At 44.4% G+C, this 24325-nt stretch overlaps 1 protein-coding gene across 1 annotated transcript; it reads left to right on the top strand.

Moving 5' to 3' along the window:
• The first annotated feature begins 2301 nt into the window (after window positions 1-2301).
• On the top strand, window positions 2302-3774 carry LOC130191732 (uncharacterized). The gene has a single exon (XM_056411413.1). The coding sequence runs from the start codon at window positions 2302-2304 to the stop codon at window positions 3673-3675; it is 1374 nt and encodes a 457-aa protein (XP_056267388.1). The 3' UTR covers window positions 3676-3774.
• Window positions 3775-24325: the final 20551 nt, after the last annotated feature.

Genomic DNA, 24325 nt, shown 5'->3' with positions numbered 1-24325 from the left:
GATGAGCAGTTCTTAATGATTTCAGCCATGCTAGCAGTGTCGAACCAAAGGATACCAATGTCTCTCAGTAGGTCGGTCCCACCAATTAGGTTCAGGCTGAAATATTTAAAGAACTATTGAATGGATTGCTTTGGACTTTTGTACATTTTATTGCAAATTAATCTTTAAAACAGCCTCATTGCACACCAATGGCACAATGGACATTTATTTCTCAGAAAAAAACCGTTCTGTATGAATATTTACCTTTATTCTTTGTATTAATGGAGTTTTACAGAACTTAGTTCGGGAGCAATGACCACGCCCCGAACGTAGCTCACTTCCGCGTACGAGAGCATTTAAACCGAGCACACCTGCCCATCTCCCCGTAACTCTGTCTCTACATCCCGTAGCAGCATGGACCCAGAACTCTCACTCACCGCTTCCGATGCCGACCTCTTCGCAGACGAGCCGATAACGCCCGAAGACCCAGAGACCCCACCGTCTCCCGCCATACGTCGCCGCCGGCGACCGCGACATACAGTAAGCGTCACTCACGGCTCCGGACACCGATGCCCGGGCAGCCCCGACGCCATCGGCCCCTCACAATCCAACAGCCCCGGGCGGAGATCCCGTCTCCGTCGCCCGAGGGACATCGCCCCTCCCCGACGGCACTCTTCCAGCCGCTCGAACGCCAGCCGCTCGAACGCCAGCCGCGATCGGTCTCCACGCCGACGCCCCGCCGAGCGCCGTACTCTAAACAACGCCGGGTGGACAGTGCGTAAATTGAAAGACGCACTCACCGAGCGCAACATCCCGTTTTTCGAATCCGACAGGAAAGCACGATTACACCAACGCCTGACTGAACACCAGCGGAACACCACGGCACTTCCGGGTTCCCAGCGCCGCGCCAGCAGCAACGCCGATGACGTCACTACGCGAACCACGGCCGCAGCAGCGCTGCCGCACACAGAGGCCCAGGTTGCATCGCAACCCCCCCAGCATGCCCTCAACCCAGAGGCCACCCACCCGGCAGGCTCCCGCGTACAGCCTTCACTTCCACCCCATGCACATGCTTCCTTCCATCCAAGCACCCCTTCCCACCCCTCCTTCGTTCCCGTTCCCCCCTCCCCCCTACCCCTACCCCTTTCATTACCCTTCCCTCCCCCATCTCCCAAACGTGTGTAATACTAACCTGCATACAACCTTTCATTCCACAGGTCAGCCAGCATCAGTTCACAACTTCCTTCCACAGCACGTACCTCCACCCGCCAGGCCCATCCTAGCCATAGCAACACCTCCAGCACACCCACCCACCCGACCATCCCCGTTATCTAACTCCATCAGGCAGCAGATTCTCACCGGTAACTACGTCGACCTCGCCCATCTCATCCACCCATCAGCTAGCAACACCCAGACCCCTAGAGAACTGCTCACCATATTCGGCCCCGTCGAGCTGAGCCAGCCTCTCCCCACCCGGTCCAAAGAACTCACGACAACGGAGTTCGCGTACGCTTTCTCCCTGTACCGTGACGTCATCTGCTCCGCCCTACCCGACCGCAGGCCCGAGCTGGACAACTACGTAACGTTAATCCTCAATTTAGCCTTGCGGTTCGGCAACAACGGGTTCTATAGCTACCACGTCCTGTTTGCTTCCGAGGCCGCCGGCCGCATGCAACAGTACAACCAGGGCACATATTGGGGAACCCTCGACCCAGAATTATATTGTCGAGTTTTTGCATCCCGCCCTTCCCTTAACTGCGAGCTCTGCAGCGCACCAGCCCATCCAGCCTCCTCATGCTTCCTCTCTACAACTCAGCCGCAACCAATTCCCCTTAAACAAAGTCCCACCTCCCACCACAGCCCGCCCCCCGCAGCCCCCCGCCCCTACCCCGTCAAACCAGCCCCCCGCCCTCCTGTCAAGGATACAGACCGGAGAGGAAGACCCATCCTCTACCAGGGCGGGAAGACGGTCTGCAACAATTTCAACGACCTGGGATGCAACGCCTCCAGCTGTCGATTCCGCCACACCTGCTCCTTCTGCGGCGGGGCCCACACAAAATCAACCTGCTCCCATAACCCTCTAAAACACAGGCTTTGTAAGTACCTCGGGACACCGATTAACATCCCCGCGTTAGCCTCCGCACTGGAGGGACACCCAGACCCCCAGTTCACGAGTTATCTTGTACAAGGTCTCACTCACGGTTTCCACCCAGGCGTATCTGCAGTACCACAGTCTTCCTTTACGTGCAAAAACCTGCAGTCAGCCACTGCCGAGCCTGACATAGTTGCCAAACTCTTAGCCCAGGAAGTTAAAACTCATTCATGATCGGCCCACTCACCAGCCCACCCTTCCCCATAGTTAGAATAAGCCCCATCGGAATAGCTACCAGGAAATATTCGGGCAAAAAGAGGCTAATTATAGACCTCTCAGCACCTCGCGGCTCCTCAACCCCAAGCATCAACAGCCTCATCCCCAGCGCAGACTACTCCATGCAGTACACAACAATTGGCCATGCCACATCCCTCATCCGCCTCGCAGGCCGAGGAGCCTGGCTGTCCAAAGCTGACATCACCAGCGCTTTTAAAATAATGCCCATCCACCCGGATTACTGGCACCTCTTCGGCGTCTCCTGGAACGGCGCTTACTACTTTGCCGTACGCCTGACCTTCGGGTGCAAAAGCAGCCCCAAAATCTTTAACTGCTTATCCGAGGCACTCTGTTGGGTCCTAGCGAATGTCCATAAACTCCCCTACGTCATCCACCTCTTGGACGACTTCCTCACCGTCACACCACCTTCCTCCCCCCCGGCACACGGCCTCCATGCCCTGACCTCCTTGTTCCAGGAACTCGGCGTCCCTCTTTCTGCAGAGAAAACCGCAGGTCCCAGCACGTCACTGGAATTCCTCTGCATCACCCTCGACTCGGTCCTATTCCAAGCGTCTCTACCCCTCGAGAAAATCAACCGCATTTCCCTAATTATCTCCAATTTCCTCCTGACCCCCACATGCACCAAGCGCCAACTCCTCTCACTGCTAGGCCACCTTAATTACGCCATTCGTATCATTCCCCAAGGTCGTTCCTTCTTGTCCCACCTTCTCTCAGTCGCCGCTTCCGCCGAAAACCTCCAGACACACGTCACGCTCGACAACGCATGCCAAACAGAGCTTAAACTATGGCACCAGTTCCTCTCCTCGTGGAATGGAATCTCCTTCTTCTATGATGACCACATTACAAAACCGGAAGACATCCAGCTCTACACAGACGCAGCACCCTCAATAGGCTTCGGCGGCCTCTTCGGCAACAAATGGTTTTCAGCCGATTGGCCGGTGGAATTTGCGTCCTTGACTCCCTCCTCCGCGATCTCAGAATTATATCCCATCGTCATCGCAGCCATTCTTTGGGAGCATGAATGGTCCAAAAAGACAATAACTTTTTACACCGACAACAGCGCAGTAGTTGACATAATCAACAAAGGGCGGTCACGCTGCCTAGACATCATGCAGTTCATGCGCAGACTAACCCTAATTTCAGCCCGGTGTCAGTTCATCATCAGAGCCACCCACATCCCAGGTCACAAAAACCTCATCGCCGATTCACTCTCCCGTTTCTCATTTCAGAAATTCAAACGATTAGCACCAGCCTCGGAACCCCAGCCGACTCCGGTCCCACCGTTTTCAGCCACCATCTTCATCTGACCCCTCAACTACGACACCTGATCTCCGCCTCCCAAGATGCCATCATCACTAGCGTCGCACCACGAACACTGTCTTCGTACCTCACAGGATGGCACAGCTTTAAAGCGTTTCACGCCTTTGCCGGCTTGCCATTCCCATCACTCGACGTCCTCACCCTCACAAACTTCGTCACATACGCCCACTCCCGTACCATCAGGTCAGCGACCATAAAAGTCTACCTAAGCGGAATCAATTTCCTCACCAAACTGTCCACAGGGGCGCCCTGTCCCGCCACAAACCACAAACCACTCGCACATAGCCATGCTCCTTAAAGGCCTTCGCAACACTGAACCTATCTCTGCGCCTAAACGCCTGCCCCTCACTCCAGACCTCCTCACTCGCTGCATCCAGACACTCCGTTCAGGCTACCTGTCTCCATTCACAGACAAAACGCTAGAATCCATGTTCCTGCTAGCGTTTTTTGGTTTCTTGCGTTGCTCCGAGTTTACCACTCCGAGCTCGGTCCACCACCCGTCGCTACACGCCACCATTTCCGACGTCTCCATCCATCCTCCCGACACCATCACATATCTCCTCAAACGCAGCAAGACTAACCAGCACGGTCCACCTCAGCGCGTCTACCTCTGCCGCCAAGAATCGTTCCTGAGTCCGTATGAGCCAATCTGCGACTACCTAAACTCAAGATCAACGAGCCCAACCCAAGACCCCCTGTTTATCACCGAGACAGGGAAGGGGGCCACGCGGTCCTGGTTCCTCCACCACCTCCGCCAGGTCCTAGCCAGATCCGGCATACCTCCCGCGTCATACTCGTGCCACTCTTTCCGCATCGGCGCCGCCTCCGCTGCCGCAAGCCGAGGAATACCCGACCACGTCATAAAGATGCTCGGCCGGTGGTCCTCCTCCGCATATCTCTCCTACATTCGCTCCAACCTGAACGCCATCAGGAACGCTCACCGGTGCTTGTCTACCTGAAGCTACCTTTTGGGGGATTCAGCCTTCCGAAGCTTCAAGAGGAGACAACCCCCACCCACGAGTCACCACTCCCGTTCCGCAGCTACCGGGACACTGCAACCCGCCGTCTCACCCGCCGACCTTCTCTCTCTCTCTCACCCACCTAACCCCTCTACCTCCCTTACCTCTTACCCCTCGACCGTCATCCCGTTCCACTCGACCCCATCCCTACATCCCTCATCTCTACATCCCTTCCCCTCGACCCCTTTTCCTTTTTCTCTCTTTCACAATAAACCGATCAAACTCATATCGCTATCAGCGTGGTCATTGTTAGTGAATCTGCTGTTTCTGTCACTGTGTAGCGAAGGACAGCCTTATCCCTCCCCCCACAGGAAAAGTGGGTGGAACCTAAAAGTTGATAAGCACCTGTGAGCAGGAAAAAAGAGGGAGAACCAACAAACATTTGGGGAAAAACCAACATGGTGACCAGAGCGAGGAGCGAGAGTGGGTGAAACCGGAAAAGCAAGACTTGAGAAGCAGATGATCCAAGTAGCCGGCGGTCAGGAGCCCCTCCAGACCAGATCCTGCTCGGATGCCCGAGAATCTCCTTCCCGACAGAAATGCCCTACAGATAAGTTCTGTACACCCTCCTCTCCAGGCCCGACCTCTCTGTTTCTACCAACAATCCCACACACACACAAACACTCTCTCACGCACACACACACACACACACACACACACACACACACACACACACACACACACACACACACACACACACACACACACACACACACACACACACACACACACACACACACACACACACACCTTCCCCATCTTCTGAACTGGACTCTACAGGACATTTCCACCCTCCTGCCATTGCACACATCCCACTGCCCCACACCCTTATTTCATTGTGGTTTTGGAAATGATATGTTGTTTAATTAACGTGATTAGAGAAATATTTCAGTTATCTGCAGACTCCTTTTGAGTCGGGTTTTCCGTTAAAGGACAATGTTCATTTCTTTTGGCCCGAAGAACTATATAAAACTTGAAAGACACTGAATGAACTGTATTCCGGGTTGTGTTTTTTGTGTTTTGCTTTGTGTCCTGCGTGTTTTTTGTAGTGAAGGAACAGCCCGGGCTAGCCAGCTGGGCCCTTATTGTTGAGTTAGTAAACTTAAAATACTGGGTAAATGAGATCCTACGCTACAGCTGTGTTTCTTCTTCAGGCTCAATCCTGAAACTACTCCCGCTCCAAGGTCAAAGATATTAACTCAGTGTGTGGATAACTTGATTACCGGTATTCATGTTTGCTTGGCCATGCACCCACCTACCCAACAACCCCCCCCCCCCCCACACACACAGGTGAAACAGAAACTCTGTCATCACCAATTATGTGTTGATCTATTCGAAGTCAAGAAATCATCGAATCAAGCAGCCTGCAGTTCATATGATACATTCCTGTCTAATTGCCTAAGACCAATATTAATGCGTTTTCTCAGCCATGCCCATAATCCCTACAGAAAAAAAAGATTTATCAGGGAATTACATTGACTGCAAGCAAAACATTTAAGAATAAATAAATAACTTCATAATGCATCAGAGGAATACAAATGCCATTCCACAAGACAGACAGACGACGAGGCACGAATAGGTCCCCGACTCTTGACTTATTTCCCCAGCTGTCAAGTATCAGACCCTTAATCCAACCATATGTTCTTATGCAAAGTATGAGCAGTAGATTGGTATGAATGGCAGCATGCTGTTTCGCTGCTCTGCAGAGTTCCACTGATGAGGTGCTTTGCCATTGCAGTCACATTGCCAAATTACCATTAATGGGTTTTTTAAGTGCATGTTTTCAGTGCCACATACTGTGGAATTTATACATTGCAAAAATAAGGTGTGAGGGATTAAAGTATAGGAAATTAGAAACAAGACTATCTCAGTATCTGCTGCGACGCTAGTGTGAAATGCTAATGTCAGCGTGCTATCATGTAACAAGGACAGTGCTAACATGCTGATGCTTAGAAGGCGTAATGGTTACCACGGTCACCAATTTAGCTCAGCGTGTGTTGCAGTATAGCACAAAACATGAAGTACGGCCGAGGCTGGAAGGTCAATACTTTTTTAAATGATTATTATTGGACAACTGTTGGACACAATTAAGGGGGCACACGTTGAGCTATGTTTTTGAGCAATGGACGGTTTTCTGCTCAAGAGAAGAATGTGGCTTTAAAAGTTAACAGGTAAACACACTGCGATAGACATTTAATCCGCCCATAAGATTTAAGCCAATGCCAATGATTGTGATTACAGCCAGTTCATTTTACAGTTGTGTGCATATAGGCACAGGCAAAATTAAGTGGGCTTCTTGTTGTGGCTGCCCTTTGGATAGTATTCATTTAATTTCTGATGACGTGTCAAACCCAATTATTTTGACTCTGCATTGGTAAAAATGAAGAAAAAAAACAATTATATTGAATGGATTTTGTACTTTCAGAACTTCCTCATAAAGTCATAACAATATCCTATTTTCTCAGCACCCCCTGCGGTCAAGCTCCCGCAAAGGGAGAGAAAGATATTGTGACGCTGTACTCAGCGTTGTATTCAATGCTGTGCGGAAAAAAAACTGCTGACTCTGGTAATGTAGCCATTAAAGTGAAATGAAATAAACTCGATCTCCCCGAGGCCACGAAGATCAGCATCAGACAACTCCATCCTCCATCCATGGTTCCCGAAGCATCGCGGTCCTTCATCCACCTCCTCCTTTTTCCTGTACAGTAACCTCCTCTGCATTATTCACCACCAACACTGCGTCACTGTTGGACATCCTCTGTGTGTGTGTGTGTGTGTGTGTGTGCTGTCATACTGCAACTGTTCATGCTTATCAGGGGCTACCCTCATCAACCCAGCAGCTGTCTCCCTGACTGTGCGCAGCTTTCTCCACGAGCTGCACACGTTGGGTCCGGACGGCCCCGCTGACATCCGAGCCCACGCTGCGAGCGGCTTGTCATCCTCGACAGCTCGGCTCTCGGAAGTGTCGCTGGAGGATATTAGCGTGACGTCGCTGTGCCCCTCCATTTGTTTTTGTGATGGGTGCGTGATGACGACCCATTCACAGTTAAGTGTGTTTAGTGATGGTTGATGTTATTTTTTATGGCCTCGGTTTGGCAATTCCCACCTCCGGTGAGCCATGCACACTTTCTAAAGGGCCTCGAGGATGCGATGCAATGTGGATATTATGACGCATGCGCACGCTCTCTCATAATCACCTTTGTGCAACTGTTTTGCACCATTACAAAGTGTAATTATCTTTATGGCTTTCTCTCCCATATGATTTATTGAGCGTTATTATGTGACATGGGTATTCTGACGCATGGGTATCCCACTTTGCTGATCTGAAGTGTTTCATACATAAACTATAATCTCTACCAGCATATATAAAAGCTCTCAGCAGGAATGGTTGTGTGTCTTCTAACCCAATCCGGGTGTAATGGCACATTGTTCCTTCTCTTGTTAGAGGGTGACTTTTTAATATGATATGTTTCCAGCTAACCTGATGCTGCACATCCTGAATGAAACAAAATATAAAATATAATAATGAATATGCTTATTCACTTAAAAAAAAAATCCACTTTTCTTTTGCTCAATATGAAGAAAGAGCTCACAGGTGATTTGTTCAGTTTAGCATAAAGACTAGAAACAGGTAAACAACTCAAATTCACACTTTACAACTTTTAAAAGATTGTGGTGTTGTTTTGTTTGCACTGGTTAAAAAAACAAACATCTTTATATCTTTACGGCACATAAATAACATGTAGCACCATCAATTTGTTTCTTGATACAAAATCTATATTATTAAGGAAAACCAGACAAATATCCACCCCTTCTCTTATAATTGATTCTCTTGCCATGAAAAGTGAAATTGAACAGTTGTTGGAGTCTGAGTTCTTTGTTTGACCTGTAAGCATCCTTTACTGTCATATGCTTTTGTTCATCAGTTACAGAGAAACCAGCTTAATAAATAACCTAGATTGTGGAAATGTTCTGAACATATCCCTGAATCATGTCCTTCTGTATGAATTATTATTGACGTCTCAACATTAGCGTGTAAAACATGAATTAATTTTAAAATGTGACGTAACACAGACAGCTATGATGTCTGTGTTACATCTGCGATTCTCATAGTGAGTGGATATTTAATACAGTGGAAAAGCCTCTTTCCTCTTGGGAGATGTCCCTGTCATTGGCACCTTGGTATGAAGCTGTAGAAATGGTTTGTCTTCTCAGTCAGACTAAATCTGATTAAATCTGGGTATTAGTCTGAAAAAGGGTCAACTAAAAAGTGACGAATTGGATGAACTGGCGTTGGTAAATGAGGGAGGATTCTCATAAAGGTGTGAACGCAGGAAAGTAGGTGAATATAAGTGATGCATATGATCAATTCAATATATATCTTTGTGTATAAGCCATCAGTTACATTTCCAATTTACTGCTCAAAACCCTCTCGCTGTAGAGCTGCTTCTTCATTTGCATGGCAGCCTAATAAAGGGTTGGCAGTGCAAAAGCAATCAACTGGAATGTGTCAGTTTTATGAAAAGGAAATTATTCTAATGTATGAGTCACCAATCAAAGAGGCCACATTTGCAACGTTATCGACCCAGTGTTAATTAAGATATGTGAACTGAAGAGCCTGGGAACCGGATTTCTCTCTGAACTAAATATGTAAATGAGAATTGGCTTGTAGTGAAGCTTTCACTCTGACATCTTATTGTTCTTTAACAGCGCTTCATATTGTGAGAGGAAATAGTGGAGCTAAGTACCCAGGGACCAACATAGGGAGGGCAATACACTATCGAGGTTGAACAATTAATTATAAGTAAACTATTGAATCGATTAGCATTTTGTTGAAAATGTTTCTTGTATACATACACGACCGTTCAAAAGTTTGGGATCACTTAAAAATGACTTTATTTTTCAAAGAAAAGCATTGTTTTTTTAATAAAGATAACATTAAATTAATCAGAAATACACTCTCTACATTGTTAATGTGGTAAATGACTATTCTAGGTGGAAACATCTGGTTTCTAATGAAATATCTCCATATTTTTTCTAATGTATCACTCCAGTGTTCTAATGGTACATTGTGTTTGCTAATCACCTTAGAAGACTAATGTCTGATTAGAAAACCCGTGCAATTATGTTAGCACAGCTGAAAACAGTTATGCTGGTGATATAAGCTATACAACTGGCCTTCCTTTGAGCTTGAAGTTTGTAGAACAAAATTAATATTTCAAATATTAATCATTATTTCTAACCTTGTCAATGTCTTGACTATATTTTATATTCATTTGATAAATAAAAGTGTGATTTTTCATGGAAGACACGAAATTGTCTGGATGATCCCAAACTTTTGAACGGTAGTGTATATAATCACTATATCTTGTATCTTAAACAATTGAAGAGTCAAAATGGCCCCTTTGAAAGGTGCACATGGATAAGTCCACTCTAGCATAATTGAGGTAACTGCAGAATAATATTTCATTTTTCAGCTGAAACATAATAATGTATAATGTCTAAACACAACAATGTTTAAAATCCAAATACCATAACTGTTGAACAATCTGTGACACCATACCTAAACCTCAGGCTTCTGACGACAGAGATGATTGCTTTGCAGTATCACACAGGAAATGACATGATAGACCATTAAAACACATTAAAATGTTAAATGATACGATGCAACAATCACAAGCTCCATACTACTCTCATGACTGCACTCTCAATATGAGGCTGGAGCACACAGATGATTAGCTTAGCTTAGCATTAAGACTGCATACAAGTGGAAACAGCTCGTGTGGCTCTATCTACTCATGCTTCCATTATCTTCTGCTTATCCTTGCCTGGATAGGCTTAGCAGGCTATTCCAGAGGCCCCTCTACCCAGAGTCACGTTTTACAGTTCTTCCTGGGTGACCCTGAGGCGCTCTCCCATGGCCAAACGAGATATATGATCTCCCTAGCATGTTCTGGTTGTACCCCGGGGCCTCTCACCAGGAAGCATCCTAATCAGATGCCCGAACACACCTCAACTGGCCCCTTTTGAACCCAAAGGAGCAGAGCCTGAGCTCCTCTCGGGTTGTCTGAGCTACTCACCCTATCTCAAAGGCTGAGCCCAGCCACCCAGAGAGGGAAGTTCATTTTGGCTGATTGTATCTGCAACATCAGTCTTTCAGTCACTACTCAAAGTGCATGACCATAAGTGAGGGGGCGAAATTAGATGGGCTGGCATCTTGACTACTTCACACTCAGCTTAAAATTCCTCCAGTGTGGGCTGAAGGTTACGGGGTTGATGGACCAACAGAACCACATCACCTGCAAACAGCAATTTTAAGATTATTAAATTGGAAACTTTCCCCAGCGGCATGAACATCGCAAACGATATTAAACTGCTTGGCTCTGATTAAAGGTATCAACAACAAAGATATTAGCACATCTAAAGCTTATGAACCTTAGCCTTAGTATAGCATACTCAAACATAATAAGTACAAAAATAAATGTATATTACAGATCATCATTGAACATGAATGTCCATAGCAAACTGTGTGGCAAAACACATATATAAACTAGAACGGGCACTCGGTAGAGCGCATACCTTCGCATATCACAAGATTGGGCATTGAATTATGAACATGTTGGCATTAGTTGCATGCCAATTGGATATAAATTGACCGTGCTATGGTAAAAAGAAGATTTTGACCTTTTCATGACCTTGACCTTGACCTTTGACCCGATCGATCCCAGAGTCTAATCAAATGGTCCCCAGATAATAACCAATCATCCCACCAAATTTCATGCGATTCAATAAGATGTTGACCTTTTTCATGACCTTGACCTTGACCTTTGACCCGATCAATCCCAAAATCTAATCAAATGGTCCCCGGATAATAACCAATCATCCCACCAAATTTCATGCGATTCGGTTTACAACTTTTTTTGTTACGCGAATAACACGCATACAAATAAATAAATAAATAAATAAATACACGGCGATCAAAACATTACCTTCCGCATTTTCAATGCGAAGGTAATAACCACATTTATTTAATGGGAATATTTATTCAACAAAACAAACGTGGAGAGTCAGTAATCAGTATTGTTAGCATCTGTGGATTTCTGGAAATGTGTGGAACAAACAAAACCAAATGGGAACCGTGTCAGCCCCGGATAAGAGGAGCGTTTGTGTTCATGTGGTGAGCCTTTTCAGCTGAAGCCCCAGCGAGTTCAGGTGTGGTAGAGTAGAGCCAACAAACAGGTCACAGACCCCTAGTGGTAGGAGGCACCGTCACATATGTTACGTACTAGAAAAATATGCAACCAGGTCATCAAAATAATACATTTGCATTGCATGTTTCTGCAAAACTTAGATGGGTTGAATATCAACGTTTCTGAAAAATGTGTTTGAACAGCTTGTGGGGCTTTTGGTTTTGAAATTGCATGCCCAATTACGTTTAGGTTTCAGCCAAAAAACGACTTGGTTTGGGTAATAAAATTCCGCCTGGTCCTCGCCCACGCAGACTTTAATTGTAAACGTATTTGACCTCTAATACACACGTAATGCAGGAGTAAATACATTACCTGGAACTGTAACTGAATCCGCTGTTTTGCAATATGGGAAAGTAGTTAAGAGACCAGGTTGAAATGAGAGGCCGCAGAATTTAAAATCACCTGATGTGGCTTTGAAGTCACGAGGCTGACAGACTAGCTGACGACTGACAGGAACCATGACATCAGCTGCCACTCTGCTACTGTTGTTGGCGGGCAAGCATCAACATGGACACACAATGAATGAGAGCTCTGTCATTGCACAGAGCACTCCACCTAATCACAGAACCCCACCGTGTCGCCTCTGGAAGTAATCCTGCACACGAGGAGGAGAAGGCTGGCAGTGCTTAGACGAAAGGAGCCGAATACTGGCGTAATGTATGCATGCTGTATGTACAAGCAGGAATAATACTGTCATGGAAATGACTGTTTTGCTCATGCAGAGAGGTGGTGTAAATGCATATTGGCCAACAGTCTTCCAGTTATTACCTTCGCATTGAAAATGCAGAAGGTTATGTTTTGATCGCCGTGTATTTTTGTATTTATTTATTTATTTACTTATTTATTTGTATGCGTGTTATTCGCGTAACAAAAAAAGTTGTAAACCGAATCGCATGAAATTTGGTGGGATGATTGGTTATTATCCGGGGACCATTTGATTAGATTTTGGTATTGATCGGGTCAAAGGTCAAGGTCATGAAAAAGGTCAACATCTTCTTGAATCGCATGAAATTTGGTGGGATGATTGGTTATGATCCGGGGACCATTTGATTAGATTTTGAGATCAATCGGGTCAAAGGTCAAGGTCATGGAAAGGTCAAAATCTTCTTTTTACCATAGCACGGTCAATTTTTATCCAATTGGCATGCAACTAATGCCAAAATTTTCATAACTCAATGCCCAATCTTGTGATATGCGAAGGTATGCGCTCTACCGAGTGCCCATTCTAGTTCCACATGAGTCAATGCAAATATTTGACAGAGTTTAGAGGTTTAAAAAAGGTTCCTTCAATCATGCACACGTGTGTGCTCTTTGTTCAAAGCTCAGGTCGAGGTAAGGACATCTGTCATCCTGCCAAGCTGCGTCATATGCCAAGGCCGAGGCTTTCAGTGTGATCTCTATTTGTATTGTTCAAAATAATAGACTGAAAATAGGCTAAACCACAACAACAATTCCTTGCTACTGTATTTACCTGTTGACATACCTTAAATTACTTTGGTTTCCATCAGCATCTGCTTGAACAATTTGCTCAGTCTGGGTCTGCTTACCTTTCATTATGAGCAATATTATGAGCAATATTTATTCAATACATTTGATGCTTGAGGTATTTTACACAAATTAATAGTTCCACTCAAGTAGAATAATAATGAATCAAATTAAGTACTATCTGACTTTAAGGAAACTGGAATTGTAACATTTAAACAATACCCTGTACTACTGATTGGATTACTTTTAGAACTGAAATGTAGTAAACTTTAAGCAATTTAAGACGATAGTATAGGCATGGAGTTGAGACTTACATTGACTTTTAATTGAAAGTCGTGTCTCTTGTTAGCCCTGGTAGCAGCTGGGCTCTTTGAATTGCAACTTTATTTGGCTGGCATTTGGTGTACTACTTAAATCCAGACTGAAATACCTCAACATATATAGGCTCAGGTCTTTAGTGGTTCACATGAGTTTTGAGTGAAATGTCTGGATGTCTATTGGATGGATCACCATATTATTTGGTACACGCAAGTAATGTTCCCTCCCAGGATGAATCGTAATAACTGTTGATCTTTAAATTCACCTCAGACTATTTGCTTAATTAATACTTAAGTTTATGACCTACATTCCTTCAAATTGTCAGGCGTGCTTAATGACCTACTAATGACACTGATTAGAAACCTGAATTGGTAGATGTGGTAAACACTAACCGCTGAGCATCTTGTTGGTATTTTTGTTCCGTGCAATCGACGTGAACAAACAGAAGGAACGTACAGCGCGCTAACACCAGCTGAATGGCTCCTTTGCCTTGTGCCAGTGCGAAGAATAGCTCTGACAAGGTGACTGGCTCCAAAAAGAGGAATTGAAATGAAACCTCTTGAGCCCTGCTCGCCAGGCTTGTTCAGATGACAAAGGACCAAATGGCAGGCTTTACATGAAAAAGCCCCAGACTGTCCAGCATTGTCCTTTTTTGTCATTTATGTATATCTTTTTCAGAGATTTATTCAACCTAAGGTCAAAGATGTCTCGATTATAGAAGTCCTGAAGTAAACTCCGAGGCACGATGAAGACGTTCCTGGACATTGAGTCAGTATGTCCACCTCTAATGTGATGATGGAGGTTTTTCTCTGAACCTGCTATGTGAAATATAAACATTTTAATGTATTTTTCTTATGTTATGGAATGATCTTAATTTTTTATTTGTTTGTGCTTCCACCTTTTTAAGTATTTTTAATTATTCTGCCCAACAGTATGGATATTTAGAGTCCCAGGATGGTGTCAATGCAGTTCTGGAGGCTTTTATGTGTTGAATGTTGCCGCCTGTCTGGTGTTGGGTCTCCAAATCACACCACTACGCTTCCCCACCATTGACCCTTTCACCCTAAGTTTAAGATGCTGGTGCTCGCTTACAAAGCAAGAAAGTAAAACGCTCCTCCCAACCTGCAAGAAAAGGTAAAATGTAGCTCTGACTGGATGCCACTCTCAGAAACCAGGACATTTCTGTACCTCCTTTTGTGACTTCCATCTTAACTAATGTGGGCGGAGTCTTTGGGGTGTTTCTCAAAATTAAAGATGCTTCCTTGGTCTCATTCTTAGGGCGTCAAATGCCAACACTTTGTCACACCCATCGGCATCTGACACCAACGCACGATGCAACCTTTGTTGTCTGTATGAGATGCACCAGGCTTTCAATAACCGCAACGTGAACCATCAGCCGTTTATTCGATCGACTTCACAATTGTGACGTGTTTATTCCTGAGGAATGTTTATTTTTAGGGTGTTGGGACCCGTATTAATTGTTAATGCATACGGCCTTCAAATTTCTCAATCAATTCATTTGATTTACATTTTTAATCACACCGTTATTTTAATAATGAAAAAGAATGGTGTGATTTTTAAAAGGAGCTGATTTATATCCAGCATGCTGCACCCTAAAGTTGTGTTTTCATCCGTGACCACAGTTTGAGGTCGCCTGTGATCTGCAGAAAAAAAATGCTTTCAGTAACAGGAAGTGAAGTGAAGCATGGGGGAAACTACTGAGCTGCGGAGCAAGAAGAAAATCAGTCTAAAAGACAAAAAAAATACACACAATTAAAAAACATTAGTAATGAGCTCCAAATGGGTTTAACATTTCTAAACATAGAATATCTGACTTTATTTCGGAAAACCAAAGCTGAAAATAGATATCTGTCCAATCAGCCACATCAGGTTGACATTGTTGTTGAAAATCATCCCACCATAGGCTACAGCTCGGACCAATTTCCCAGCAGCCACTCCAGCTTTCCCTCTCATGTTCCTCTTCCTCACATCACACGGTGGTCAGGCTTACTTGACAAGCGCATCCTGACATGCGCTGCATCATGAGCAGCTCTGCAACTGCGACGCCCCGTGAATAATGATTGTGGCGCGTATCGACGGCGCTAACTTGTGTGAGCAGTGGAACCGCTGACGTCTGCTGACAAATTGTCTGATCTTTTTTCCGCGGCTCTGGCTCTCTGTGTTTGTGTATTCTTGTGGCAATGCAGCAAGACGATGAAAGCTGCCGGCTGCGCGAGCACAATGGCTCTTAGAAGGCCGGACACAGGCGTGCGCGGCTCTCGCGGCATTCCCGTAAAAAAGCCTTCAGAGTTATTACAAACGTAGTGACAAATTAAAAGCTGTTTTTGCAGGAATACGCGATGCTGATCTGTTGTTCTTATTATGCGCTACTTGCAGCATCCCTCCTTCCCGATCACTCTGTCTCTCAAAGTTATTACAGCAGTGCGCTCCTCTCCCTCTGCTCTGCGCAGATAACGCGCAGCTACACTCATCTGCTGACTCCTCTCCACCCAAAGCAACGCTTATCGTTCTTAAACACACTCCTCCTGTGAAACTAATTATTGCGCTGGCTTTCTGCCGCTTTGTCGCTGGACCGGTTACGTAAAAGAGTGCAAGGATTTCCCACGCAGCCAGCCTTCTCTCGTCCGTTTGGCTTCTCTCAGTCTCTTCGAGTCTTTACTTCTGATGTTTTTTTGTTTTAAAATTACGATGTCAGGGAGTCCATCTGAAACCGTTGTTTTCCCTTCTTCTTACAGTCAACATGAGCACCAAGAATGAAGTGTTTTACTCTTTTGGACAAGAACATTTCTGAGTAGAAAAGAGGAAATGAAAACAAGCTTTGTGTATTTTAACAAGTGATATATTTGAATGTTTTGATTGCGCTTGATCATATGTTTTAAAATAGAAATTGTTGCGTTTTTTCTTCTTCAGAGGATACATTTGGTGTTGATTTTAGCGGTTTATTTTTGCGCTCATTGTGGATAAAAGTGGTCGTGTTCCCAAATCTCTTCAGAAAACCTCTTATTTGACTCCGCTCAGTTCATGGTTCTGGTTCTCTCTGGCCTCGTGTAGCTGGCAGGGATTCAGTGTCTTGCTCTGAGACACTTCAGCAGCACGCGAGGCCCACTGACCCGAGTGTTTGAAGCCCCAGCTTCTCTGACCATTATGCAACTCTGCTGCCTGCAGTGTCCTCTTAAAATGTTAATTTTCCTATCTACCGTGTTTTTCTTTGCTACTTATGGTATTGCGTGCGTTAAACACAGTTTTAATTGATTCTTCTATTGTCAGTTCTAAATCCATATTTTATTTTGATTGACCAAATGGGTCTCCCTGGAGACTTTTCATTTGTTTTGCGAATAGTGCGAGTATGATTAATTCTCATTCCGCACAGCTGCGCTCATTAATAACTGATTAACAACTCATTATTGTGAGTTTGTGACATGATATCATCAACTCGTTCAATTATTGATGTTGCCAGACGATTTCAATTTACTTTTTGTTTTGCAAACAAAAGAAAGCAAATTAACAAATGACAAACCATGAGATTAATACAAGACCACAACAAGCATGTTGGCTGGCAGCATGTGACCGAATACTGTATGACATCCTGGACTTTTTAGCAGACTGCATTTTATATCATTTGGGACATATTCAATCTTTTTCTGGCATATCAAACAGTCAAGGTATCATATCATATAACTGTTAATAAGGAGGGAAACACTGAATATGGACCGAATGGCCGGTAAAGTATAACAAATAGAATTGTCTGTCATGAGTTGTAGTTTAATTTGGGTTGAGGATTTATTAATAGGCTGGAGTCAAAGATGGCTGCTACGCCACCTCCTTGGCCGGTGCTTCAAGGAATGTGAGTATTAATATGACTTAGAGGGGTCGATTCATTTAGGCTGACATATTCTTCATGACTCGGCCAGGTTTCAGGAAAACAACATAAATCAATGTGATTGTCTGATATTACATCATTCACTAAAACAGCTTTAGATGACATATATCTCATATTTAAGAGTCCACATTTAATGTTTCTGTTTTGTTGCACTGCTGAAATAGTGGAGTTAACTTTTATAAGAGAAGGGTGTAAGACTACATCTGTGCTCCTGCTTCCTGATCTGAACCCTGGGTTGTCATGGATTAAGTCCGTTAATCAACTTGGTCATGTTCGCAGAAATTAGACGCGCTCCATCCAAAGTGGGATGAATGCTGTCTCTCCTCATCAGATCAGGTTTCCCCCAGAAAGTCTTCCAGTTATCTACGTAGATCACATTGTTCGCTGGGCGCCACCTCGGCAGCCAGCGGTTGAATGACGACATGAGGCTATACATGTCAACATTGATTAAATTGGGGAACGGACAAGAGAAAATGACGGTGTCCGACATGGTCTTGGCATAACTAGGCTACTCACCGATTCCACATTAATTTTAGTGACGTCTGACCAGCGTAGTCGGGAGTCATTACCGCCGGCGTGTATCAACATCTTACTGTCTTTACGTTTATCTTGAGCCAGGAGTTTTAAACAAGATTTAATGTCGCCCGCTCTGGCCCCCGGTATGCATTTAACTGTGGTCCGTGGCTTCACTAACTTCACGTTCCTGACTATGGAGCTGCCGATAACCAGAGTGTGTTTCTCAGAGGGTGTGTCGCTGAGCATGGGAAAAACAGCTAGAAACGTGACGTGGTTGGTGGCTTCTGTTTCGACTTACTATTCCCTCCACCAACTATGGGAGGGGGCGGGAAGAGACCAGTGGAGAACCACTCCCCCAGACCAGTGGAGAACCACTCCTCCAGACCAGTGGAGAACCACTGCCCCAGACTACATCTGTCACACAGGTTCTTAGCAGCTCACTATTTGTTGAGTTGTGTTTCATCTGTGAAAAACACGCAGAGGCAATAGATATGCAACAAGCTATAAGGTCTGTGTTAAATCTTTTAAAAATTAACTTTTGAACTCAATGTTCGTCAGTTTCACGCACGTATAATATACATTAAAGTTGAAAGAAAATTGAAAAAAGAACCTCAGCACATTACTGGAAACATCACAGACACCATTTTGTGTTTATTTGGAGAAATGCATGTGATTGGTCTGAAAGGGTTTGTGTCGAGTGGAGAGGCACAGAGCAGGAACCGGGCTGTTCTCGTAAAACATAAAAAATACCGTACTGTCTCTGGAAAGGACAGATAACTCAAAGACAGATGGACTAACATTACTTTCATAGTGATTATCTGTGCAGTAATGGGATACTGGGATAATGGGAACGCAAGTGGATGAATGGTAAATACATCTTTAATTGAGGGAAACATTCACACCGCTAATGTCAGATCCGTCATCTGCACCAAACTTATCGTTTACGCGCAGTGCATGTTAATTCTGAGACAAAGAAATAGAGTGTGTGTTTAAACCGCTGCACCCTCGCCATACGAGCTGTCATCGATACGTTGATTGATGGATGAGCGCCGCGCGCTGCCTGCTTTTAATATCCATGTGGATGTTGATAATGATTGCCTTAGTGCTGCATTCATCTCCTTGTTGGACTCGATTGGCTTCTGTCAGAGGTACAGAAACCCACTCACAGCTTTGGCCACACGCTTGATCTTGTTCTTACTTATGGCGTTGACATTGAGCATTTGAACGTCTTCCCACAGAATCCTCTTCTGTCAGACCACAACCTCATAACTTTTGAATTTATACTACCGAGTGTACCGTTAGTCAAAAGTTTCTACACTAGATGTCTAACTGATAGTGCTGTAGCTAAATTTAAAGAAGCGATTCCTTCTGTATTTGATTCGATACCACGCCTCAATATAACAGAGGACTCCTGGTCTAACTTTAGTCCGCCCCAGATTGATCATCTTGTTGACAGTGCCATAGGCTCTCTGAGCATGACACTGGACTCGATAGCCCTCTGAAGAAGAAGACAGTGAGGAAGAGGAGGTTTGCTCCTGGTATAACCCTCAGACCCGCAAACTGAAGCAACGTCACGAAAGCTTGAACGCATATGGCGCTCAACTAATCTCAAGAATCCCGCTTAGTTTGGCGAGATAGTCTTAAAACATATAAGAAGGCCCTCCGTAATGCCAGAGCAGCCTATTACTCATCAATAATAGAAAAATAAAACAACCCCAGGTTTCTCTTCAGCACTGTAGCCAGGCTGACAGAGAGTCACAGCTCTGTGAGCCGAGCATTCCTATAAACCTTAGTGGTAATGACTTTATGAACTTCTTTAATGAAAAGATTTTAACTATTAGGGACAAGATTAATAATCTCTTGCCCATAACCAGTGCCAATCTGTCCTCAAGTGGAATGGCCTTGGAAACCGCTGTATGCCCTGGTGTATATTTGGAGGATTTTCTCCTATCAACCGTGACCAATTATTTTCAACGGTTTCTACTTCAACACGCCTACCTGTCTCTTGGACCCCATCCCGACGAGGCTGCTTAAAGACGTTTTGCCTTTAATTGGCGGCTCTCTATTAGATATTATCAATGTGTCTCTGCTAACAGGCCACGTACCACACCCTTCAAGGTGGCTGTTATTAAACCTCTCCTGAAGAAGCCCACTCTGGATCCAGAGGTATTGGCTAACTACAGACCGATCTCTAACCTCCTTCCTCTCCAAGATCCTTGAGAAAGTGGTCGCAAATCAGTTGTGCGACTTTCTACATCATAATAGTTTATTTGAGAAATTTCAATCAGGATTTAGAAACACCACAGCACCGAGACGGCACTGGTGAAAATTACAAATGACCTCTTAATGGCAGCAGATAAAGGACTCCTCTCTGTCCTGGTCTTGTTAGACCTTAGTGCTGCATTCGACACCATTGACCATGACATCCTGTTACAGAGACTGGAGCAGTCGATTGGCATTTCAGGCACGGCACTAATTTGGTTTAAATCCTATTTATCAGATCGATCTCAGTTTGTATTTGTAAACGATGACGCCGATAACCACCAACGTTAATCACGGAGTTCCACAAGGTTCTGTGCTTGGACCAATTTTATTTACCTTATACATGCTTCCTTTGGGCAATATTATCAGGAAACACTCCATAAACTTTCATTGTTATGCAGATGACACTCAACTATATTTATCGATAAAACCAGAGGAGAGCAACCAACTCTGTAAAATTCAAGCATGTCTTAAAGACATAAAACATGGATGACCTGCAACTTCTTGATGTTAAACTCAGACAAAACCGAAGTAATTTTAATCGGCCCTGAGCACCTCAGAGATCAATTATCTGGTGATGTGGATTCTGTAGACGGCATTGCCCTGGCATCCAACACCACTGTAAAGAATCTTGGCGTTATCTTTGATCGGGACTTGTCCTTTAACTCCCACGTAAAGCAAATCTCAAGGACTGCATTCTTTCATCTACGTAATATTTCAAAAATCAGGCACATCTTGTCTCAAAAGATGCAGAAAATTGGTTCACGTTCGTTACTTCGAGACTGGATTACTGCAACTCCTTATTAGCAGGCTGCTCTAATAAATCTCTTAGGTCCCTCAGTTGATCCAGAATGCTGCAGCTCGTGTTCTCACTAAAACTAAGAAAGAGATCACATCACTCCTGCACTAGCTGCTCTGCACTGGCTCCCAGTAAAATCAAGAATCACTTTTAAAATTCTTCTTAACCTACAAAGCCTTGATTGGTGATGCTCCATCATATCTTAAGGAGCTTGTCGCACCATATTGCCCCACTAGAGAGCTACGCTCACTAAATGCGGGACTACTTGTAGTTCCTAGAGTCTTAAAAGTAGAATGGGAGCCAGAGCCTTTAGTTATCAAGCTCCTCTTTATGGAACCAGCTCCCAATTTCAGTCCGGGAGGCAGACACAGTCACCTCGTTTAAGAGTAGACTTAAGACCTTCCTCTTTGACAGAGTTTATAGTTAGGGCTGAATCAGGTTTGCCCTGGTCCAGCCCTTGATATGCTGCTATAGGCTTATAGCTGCCGGGGACGTTTAGGATGCACTGAGTACCTATCTCCTCTTTTTCTCTCCTTAAGGATGAATTTTCATCTCTCAATCACACGTTACTAACTCTGCTTTCTCCCGAAGTCCTTTTGACTTTACGTCTCATGGGGTCATCGGACCCTATGAGACGGCATAGATCCCATCTGCCTGATGGATCGCCTGGGTCGTGGAATTCCTGCTCATGACTACGCCACTGTCCTGTTGAGACTCCGCCCTCCTCCTCCCCACCGCCATCTGCCTGATGGATCGTGGAGGTCTCCATCGTGGAATATGCCTACTATGAACTATTCATACACTCTGTCATATTCATTGAATGTATTTTAACTCTAAATCTGTCCTTCTGTACACATTACATCTATTGCATCTGTCCATCCTAGGAGAGGGATCCTCCTCTGTTGCTCTCCTCCAGGTTTCTTCCTTTTTTCCCCTGAAGGGTTATTTGGGAGTTTTTCCTGGTCCGATGTGAGGTTTTGGGGCAGGGATGTCTATGTGTACAGATTGTAAAGCACTCCGAGACAAATTTGTAATTTGTGAAATTGGGCTATACAAATAAACTGAATTGAATTGAATTGAATCTGAAACCGGTGCTTTCCCTTCTTCTTACAGTCAACATGAGCACCAAGAATGAAGTGTTTTACTCTTTTGGACAAGAACATTTCTGAGTAGAAAAGAGGAAATGAAAACAAGCTTTGTGTATTTTAACAAGTGATATATTTGAATGTTTTGATTGCGCTTGATCATATGTTTTAAAATAGAAATTGTTGCGTTTTTTCTTCTTCAGAGGATACATTTGGTGTTGATTTTAGCGGTTTATTTTTGCGCTCATTGTGGATAAAAGTGGTCGTGTTCCCAAATCTCTTCAGAAAACCTCTTATTTGACTCCGCTCAGTTCATGGTTCTGGTTCTCCCTGGCCTCGTGTAGCTGGCAGGGATTCAGTGTCTTGCTCTGAGACACTTCAGCAGCACGCGAGGCCCACTGACCCGAGTGTTTGAAGCCCCAGCCTCTCTGACCATTATGCAACTCTGCTGCCAGTGTCCTCTTAAAATGTTAATTTTCCTATCTACCGTGTTTTTCTTTGCTACTTATGGTATTGCGTGCGTTAAACACAGTTTTAATTGATTCTTCTATTGTCAGTTCTAAATCCATATTTTATTTTGATTGACCAAATGGGTCTCCCTGGAGACTTTTCATTTGTTTTGCGAAGAGTGCGAGTATGATTAATTCTCATTCCGCACAGCTGCGCTCATTAATAACTGATTAACAACTCATTATTGTGAGTTTGTGACATGATATCATCAACTCGTTCAATTATTGATGTTGCCAGACGATTTCAATTTACTTTTTGTTTTGCAAACAAAAGAAAGCAAATTAACAAATGACAAACCATGAGATTAATACAAGACCACAACAAGCATGTTGGCTGGCAGCATGTGACCGAATACTGTATGACATCCTGGACTTTTTAGCAGACTGCATTTTATATCATTTGGGACATATTCAATCTCTTTCTGGCATATCAAACAGTCTAGGTATCATATCATATAACTGTTAATAAGGAGGGAAACACTGAATATGGACCGAATGGCCGGTAAAGTATAATGAATAGAATTGGCCGTAATGAGTTGTAATTTAATTTGGGTTGAGGATTTATGAATAGGCTGGAGTCAAAGATGTCTGCTACGCCACCTCCTTGGCCGGTGCTTCAAGGAATGTGAGTATTAATATGACTTAGAGGGGTCGATTAATTTAGGCTGACATATTCTTCATGACTCGGCCAGGTTTCAGTAAGACAACATAAATCAATGTGATTGTCTGATATTACATCATTCACTAAAACAGCTTTAGATGACATATATCTCATATTTAAGAGTCCACATTTAATGTTTCTGTTTTGTTGCACTGCTGAAATAGTGGAGTTAACTTTTATAAGAGAAGGGTGTAAGACTACAACTGTGCTCCTGCTTCCTGATCTGAACCCTGGGTTGTCATGGATTAAGTCCGTTAATCAACTTGGTCATGTTCGCAGAAATTAGACGCGCTCCATCCAAAGTGGGATGAATGCTGTCTCTCCTCATCAGATCAGGTTTCCCCCAGAAAGTCTTCCAGTTATCTACGTAGACCACATTGTTCGCTGGGCGCCACCTCGGCAGCCAGCGGTTGAATGACGACATGAGGCTATACATGTCAACATTGATTAAATTGGGGAACGGACAAGAGAAAATGACGGTGTCCGACATGGTCTTGGCATAACTAGGCTACTCACCGATTCCACATTAATTTTAGTGACGTCTGACCAGCGTAGTCGGGAGTCATTACCGCCGGCGTGTATCAACATCTTACTGTCTTTATGTTTATCTTGAGCCAGGAGTTTTAAACAAGATTTAATGTCGCCCGCTCTGGCCCCCGGTATGCATTTAACTGTGGTCCGTGGCTTCACTAACTTCACGTTCCTGACTATGGAGCTGCCGATAACCAGAGTGTGTTTCTCAGAGGGTGTGTCGCTGAGCATGGGAAAAACAGCTAGAAACGTGACGTGGTTGGTGGCTTCTGTTTCGACTTACTATTCCCTCCACCAACTA

This window comes from Pseudoliparis swirei, chromosome 3, assembly GCF_029220125.1.
Source record: "Pseudoliparis swirei isolate HS2019 ecotype Mariana Trench chromosome 3, NWPU_hadal_v1, whole genome shotgun sequence".
NCBI classification, from domain to species: Eukaryota; Metazoa; Chordata; class Actinopteri; order Perciformes; family Liparidae; genus Pseudoliparis; species Pseudoliparis swirei.
This window is presented reverse-complemented; position numbering and strand designations above follow the sequence as displayed.

Excerpts from the sequence above, each read along its gene's own strand:
- LOC130191732 (XM_056411413.1), top strand. The coding sequence starts at position 2,302 with ATGATCGGCCCACTCACCAGCCCACCCTTCCCCATAGTTAGAATAAGC.